This window comes from Plasmodium cynomolgi, chromosome 7, assembly GCF_000321355.1.
Source record: "Plasmodium cynomolgi strain B DNA, chromosome 7, whole genome shotgun sequence".
NCBI classification, from domain to species: domain Eukaryota; phylum Apicomplexa; class Aconoidasida; order Haemosporida; family Plasmodiidae; genus Plasmodium; species Plasmodium cynomolgi.
The window spans coordinates 1,179,252-1,184,725 of record NC_020400.1 but is presented as its reverse complement, the minus strand read 5'-3'; the positions used below and the strand labels follow the sequence as shown (position 1 = coordinate 1,184,725).

The following is a 5,474-nucleotide window of genomic DNA, read 5'->3' as shown; positions in this document are numbered from 1 at the left end:
TTCTTTTCTTTTTTTTTCTTTTTTCCCTTTTCTTTTATTTCTTTTTTTTCCCCTTTTCCGCACACTGCGCACATAGGGACGTAAGACGCACCTGCGAAGAATTCCACATCCTTCACCGTGGCCTTCTTCTTGAATAAGAAGTGGAGGTTTTGCCATATTTCTGAGAAGAAGTTTTTTAAGTATGTTCCGGTTCCCATGTTGCCTGCGAGGAAGAGGGGGAGGAGGGGGGCATGGAGTGATGTGGGCGTAGTCATGCAGGGGGAGTGACACGGGAGGAGTCATGCAGGGGGAGTGACACGGGTGGAGTCATGCAGGGGGAGTGACACACTGGATCGTCCCCTTGAAGCCGAGCCCATATTGTAAGCAAAATGTAGGGAGAAAAAAAAGAAGAAGAAGCATAAGCTGAAGTTTCTCATGATGGGTGCACATTGTATGTCACTCCTCTCACTACGCTTCTCTTACTGGAGACGTGCATCCACAAAATTTTGAAGTTATCGTAGCTGCTGAACCAGTAGCATTGGTGTTCGTCAATAAGCTTCTTGGTCTTCTCGGCACCCAAGGGACTATTGGTGATTATGATTTCATTTTGAGCCTTTTCATAGGCCTGTTTGTTCTTTAGAAACTCTTCGAAGTCATTGCGAACATTATTTGAAAGGACTTTATTTATGTAGAAAAAATCATACACATCCATGGCATCGCTAACTCTGAATCTGACAAACTTTTTTTTTAAGATAATGGATTCTAGTAAAGATGCAGCTTGTCGACCCAATTTGAAGCAATGATATGTCTTAATCATTTCTGGTGCATCTGCCAATTTGTAGAAATTTTCCAATTTTATTTTCTCTACGTTAATATTGTTATACATAAGCTTTTGTGTTTTGCAACTTAGGATGAAGGACTGCGCTTGTTTCTCCAGAATCAGTGGGTTCCATTTATTTATGCTCATGTTAATATCTATGAATTCGTCTAGCTTCTTAGGGTTCAGTCCGTAGAACTTTACGTCGCACGATTTGTTGATGCTCTCGATGGCCTTCTCCTGCACCGTCTTGCCTGGGCAGAAGTGATGAAGTGGAGATGTGCACAAGTGATGAAGTGGAGAAATGGCGAAATGGACAGGGGGAGAAGTGGAGAATACACGCGTCACGGGTTAGCTGCACACTTTGTTAGCTGCACACTTTGTTAGCTGCACACCGGGTTAACTGCGCACCGGGTTAGCAGCACACCGGGTAGCTATCGCGCCACACTTACCCCCGTTGAACACACAGGCAATCATCAGCTTCTTGTACAGACTAACGTCGTCATCGTAGAACACAGACTTCTTACTCTCCTTTCCCCACAAAACGATCGCAGTTAAATTCATGAGCTTAATATACTCCTCCATGTTCGTTTGCTGATACTTCAGAGGCGTCTTGTTTATCTTAATGAAATTCACTAGCATGTCGCATCTCTTCTTGAGCATAGTGAAGCCGTTCTTGTGCACGTTATCGATCAGGGGTAGAGATTGCTTCATGAAATAGTACTCCTTTGGTTGGTATCGAGATATGTCGATGTGCGACTCGATGAAGTAGACTGCGGGGAGGTGGAGGTAAGGTTAAGCGGTTAGGGTTAATCGGTTAGGGTTTAGCAGTTAGGGTTAAGCGGTTAGGGTTAAGCAGTTAGGGTTAAGCAGTTAGGGTTAATCGGTTTGGTTTAATCGGTTTGGTTTAAGCAGTTAGGGCTAAGCAGTTAAGGCTAGTCGGTTAGTGCTAATCGGTGAGGACTAATCCCGCTTGACGTTCCACTTGCTTGCCATCGGCTCAACTTGTAGCGGATGCACCTACCTAGCGCCAGCATGTAGGCCGCGAAGACCAGGCGAGGACCTTTAGAGTAAATATCGTGGTTCTTCCCAATTATATTAAGCAAGGTGAACCAGGCGTACTTGGATTTGTCTTTGAGTTTTTTCTTTAGAGGTGCATTGGTAACCACGTTCATGTTGATGGCTAGCTCGTTGAATAGCTGATAAGCAAGACTGTACACATTAGGGAAGGTGGTGAAGAATCGGCTTTCATACGTACTTTTGAAGACCTGATATTTTACATCACTGAAGAAGTAATAGTTGTTGGCAATGGAATCGATGTAATCATATGTAAACATGAGTCTCTTTTTATCATTTTCCTTCAGAGTGTTGTAATCGTTTTCGTAGTGAAAGAATTTGCTGGAGATGGAGAAGTCTAGTGCGTGTCTTGATTTGTCTGTTTCCATGGAGAGGTGGATTAGGTCCATTAGTTTAGCTACTTGGGTATCCAGCAGGATCAGTGCTTCATTGTTCTTCAGGATGAAGTTTCGGCTGACTGTGGGCGGTGGGGGGAGGACAGGAGTTGTTGCGAAGGTTGCCGCGGAAGTAGCCTCGAACGTTGCCACGGAAGTAGTCTCGAACGCTTCCGCTAATCTAGCCACGAACGTTGCCGATAGTGCAGACACGAACGTTGCCGCTAATCTAGCCACGAACGCTGCCGCTAGTGCAGACACGAACGCTGCCGCTACCGTAGCAGTGATAATCATGGCGAAACGCCGGCGTGGGGGCGTGGGCACTACTTACTCAGCATCTGCCTGACGAAGCTCGTTTTGGAAAGACTCGAAATGATGTTCTGTGGGTGGACGTAGAACCCTGCGAGGTGGGGTAGGAAGTCGAGCAAGACGGGTGAAGGAGTGACGGGAAGGAGTGATGGGAAGGAGTGATGGGAAGGAGTGATGGGAAGGAGTGATGGGAAGGAGTGATGGGAAGGAGTGATGGGAAGGAGTGATGGGAAGGAGCCATATATATGCGGAGCTGCGCGGGGTATCCAGCGCCACCCTCGACTACTGCTATCCCCTGAGTGGTCTTTTTCTTTTATTACATCCGAAGTGGTCAAAGGCGTAGAGGAGCTCACTCCAGAGTTCCTTCGAAATGGCCGAGTAGCCTGCACAGTTGGGGGGGGAAGCGGTAAAGCGGTGAAGCGGTAAAGGGGTAAAGGGGTGAAGCGGTAAAGCGACAACGAGACAAAGCCGCAAATGGGCAAAGCCGCAAATGGGCAAAGCCGCAAATGGGCAAAGTCGCAAATGGGCAAAGTCGCAAATGGGCAAAGCCGCAAATGGGCAAAGCCGCAAATCGGCAATATATCGAGTAACAGCGCGAATGTGTGCTTCGTGGAGGGGGCACCGCCACACAGGTGCGCCTCTGCACAGGTGTGCATCGCGGCGGAGCTCACCCTGGTTAATGTTGCAGTCCTTAAAAGCCATAGCAAAGAAGAGATGAAATTTCTGAATCTCCTTGGCACTTGCATCGTAGTTGTCGGGCAAGCTAGGGAAGATGCTCAGAAAGTGCTCCTTCATAACTTCGGGAGATGGTTTCGGTAGGTTTGTGAGGGAGCCTTTTCCAGTGAAGAGACTGTAGATCTTATCATTGGGTATCTTTTTATATCCTATGTTTTTGTAAAATTTGAAAGCTAGATACTCTGAGTTTTTGTTTTCCTCAAAGCCTGTCTTTAGGAGATAGAGGAAGAGAATGTGGTTGGCTCTGTACAGATTGATGAAGGTGGGGGACACGTCGTTGAAGGTGATCATATTTTTGTCTTCTTCGATTTTGAGGAAGCCGTAGTAGAGGAAGAAGTTCAGGTCGATGAGGACTGCGACGGAAGAGGAGGGAAGAGAAGGGGGTGGTGCCAACTGTTGGGTGGTGCAGCTAGTGAAGCGGCTCGTGAAGCGGCTCGTGAAGCGGCTCGTGAAGCGGCTCGTAAAGCGGCTCGTGAAGCGGCTCGTAAAGCGGCTCGTAAAGCGGCCCATAATGCAGCTCGTACGCCGCTAATAATACAACTCGTACGCCGCTCATAATGCAGCTCGTACGCCGCTCATAATGCAGCTCGTACGCCGCTCATAGTGCAGCTCGTACGCCGCTCATAATGCAGCCCGTACGCCGCTCATAATGCAGCCCGTACGCCGCTCCCGCCTTACACTTCTCCACGTCCTCGTGGTCAAGCTCGCGCACGAGGTTGGAAATGTCGTTGTCGACCTGCGTGATGGAAAGCACGTAGTTCTTAACTGTCTTCATCAAGTCGGAGTAAAGCCCCTCGTCATTGAGGTCCCTGCGAATGTTCTTCATCGTGACAATGAACTTCTGTCTAACTTCTTTGTCTTCAATGTCATTGCCGTGCATAAGCTTGCTGTTTCCATCATGAACGACTCTTACAACCCATTTGTGTCCCTTGTAAATATCCGTGAGTTGCAAAACCGGGATCACCGTCTCGTCTTCCAACACGTAATTATTATGCACCTTCGATTCACGATAAAAGCCCTTGTCCATATCGAGCAGTTCCAATAACTTGTCCTTTTTAAAATGCTTCGAATTCTGATCCACATATGTCACCAGGTTATCAAAAATTACTTTCAGTCTATAGTATATGCTGGCCTGTTCATAAAATTTCTGACATAAATGAATATAGTCACTGCAAATTTTTTCATTCTTAATAGACAAAAACGTTTCCGTTGCATACCTCTTCACGACTTTAATGTCTGATCCCCAAGTTACTAAGTAGTTATGAAACAGCTGAAAGGAATCAACAATATTTTCTATCATTTTTGTTTTTGCATCATTCATGTATTCATCTGCTTTACTACTTAACACAAACATTTCCTGAACGTTCTTTACTTTTGCTTTATCTTTTATGAATCGATTAAATACGATTAACTCTTTAGCTCTCTTCAATGCTGCTTCCTCACTTATTGATCCATTAACACTCCTAAGGAGGTTCTTCAATACTTGTTCATCTGCTTCATTAATTATGGAGTAATTAGAACGTGTATGGAGTAAGCTAAGTATGAATTCATTTATCTCTGCTTCTGCTGTTTCATCTGGAGTATCATTTTTTATCGTGTCCATTAGTTCTTCACATTTCTGTACATATGACTCCTCATCATTTTGAGATAATAGTTCAGCTACGTTTATGTATAGAAATGCATTTTTGCAGATTTTTTTTTTATCCTTTTCCACTTCGATATTCAATGCGCTTGCATCTGGCGCATTCTTTATGGACAAACTGTGGCTCAGCTCGAGCGCACTCCCGCCGCGCGCACACCACAGAAGGGTAAGCGGGCTCAGAAGGAGGGGAAGCCTCATTTAGGGGGGAGGGGGTAGGGGGAAAACAAGAGGGAAGTAGCAGACACAGAGGGGGGGAGGGGGATAGACAGATGCCGGTGAGGGCACGCGGAAATGCATGAAATACCGACACTCGGGAATGCATGAAATATCGACACGCGGGCACCTTCGCGCCTGTACACGCAAATCTTTGTGGAGTGACTAGCTAGGGGGTCATATTAGAATTCTTCTAATAGACGCAATGGGGGGGTAGCAACCTGGTAGCGGCGGAGTAGCAACCGGGTAGCAGCCGAGTAGCAACCGAGTAGCAACCGAGTAGCAGCCCAGTGGCAACCGAGTAGCAGCCCAGTAGCAACCGAGTAGC

General features: G+C 46.5%; 1 protein-coding gene across 1 annotated transcript in view; it reads right to left on the bottom strand.

Annotated features, from left to right (window-relative positions):
- PCYB_073680 (high molecular weight rhoptry protein-2) overlaps nt 1–5,131 on the bottom strand; it is a gene marked incomplete at both ends in the record, with an annotated part of 6,497 nt that extends 1,366 nt beyond the window's left edge. Inside the window, 8 exons of the mRNA XM_004221765.1 lie at nt 92–202; nt 463–1,050; nt 1,249–1,569; nt 1,821–2,330; nt 2,579–2,647; nt 2,877–2,939; nt 3,228–3,644; nt 3,931–5,131. Coding sequence (XP_004221813.1) covers nt 92–202; nt 463–1,050; nt 1,249–1,569; nt 1,821–2,330; nt 2,579–2,647; nt 2,877–2,939; nt 3,228–3,644; nt 3,931–5,131 — 3,280 coding nt within the window. The remainder of the gene's footprint in view (nt 1–91; nt 203–462; nt 1,051–1,248; nt 1,570–1,820; nt 2,331–2,578; nt 2,648–2,876; nt 2,940–3,227; nt 3,645–3,930) is intronic.
- Nucleotides 5,132–5,474: the final 343 nt, after the last annotated feature.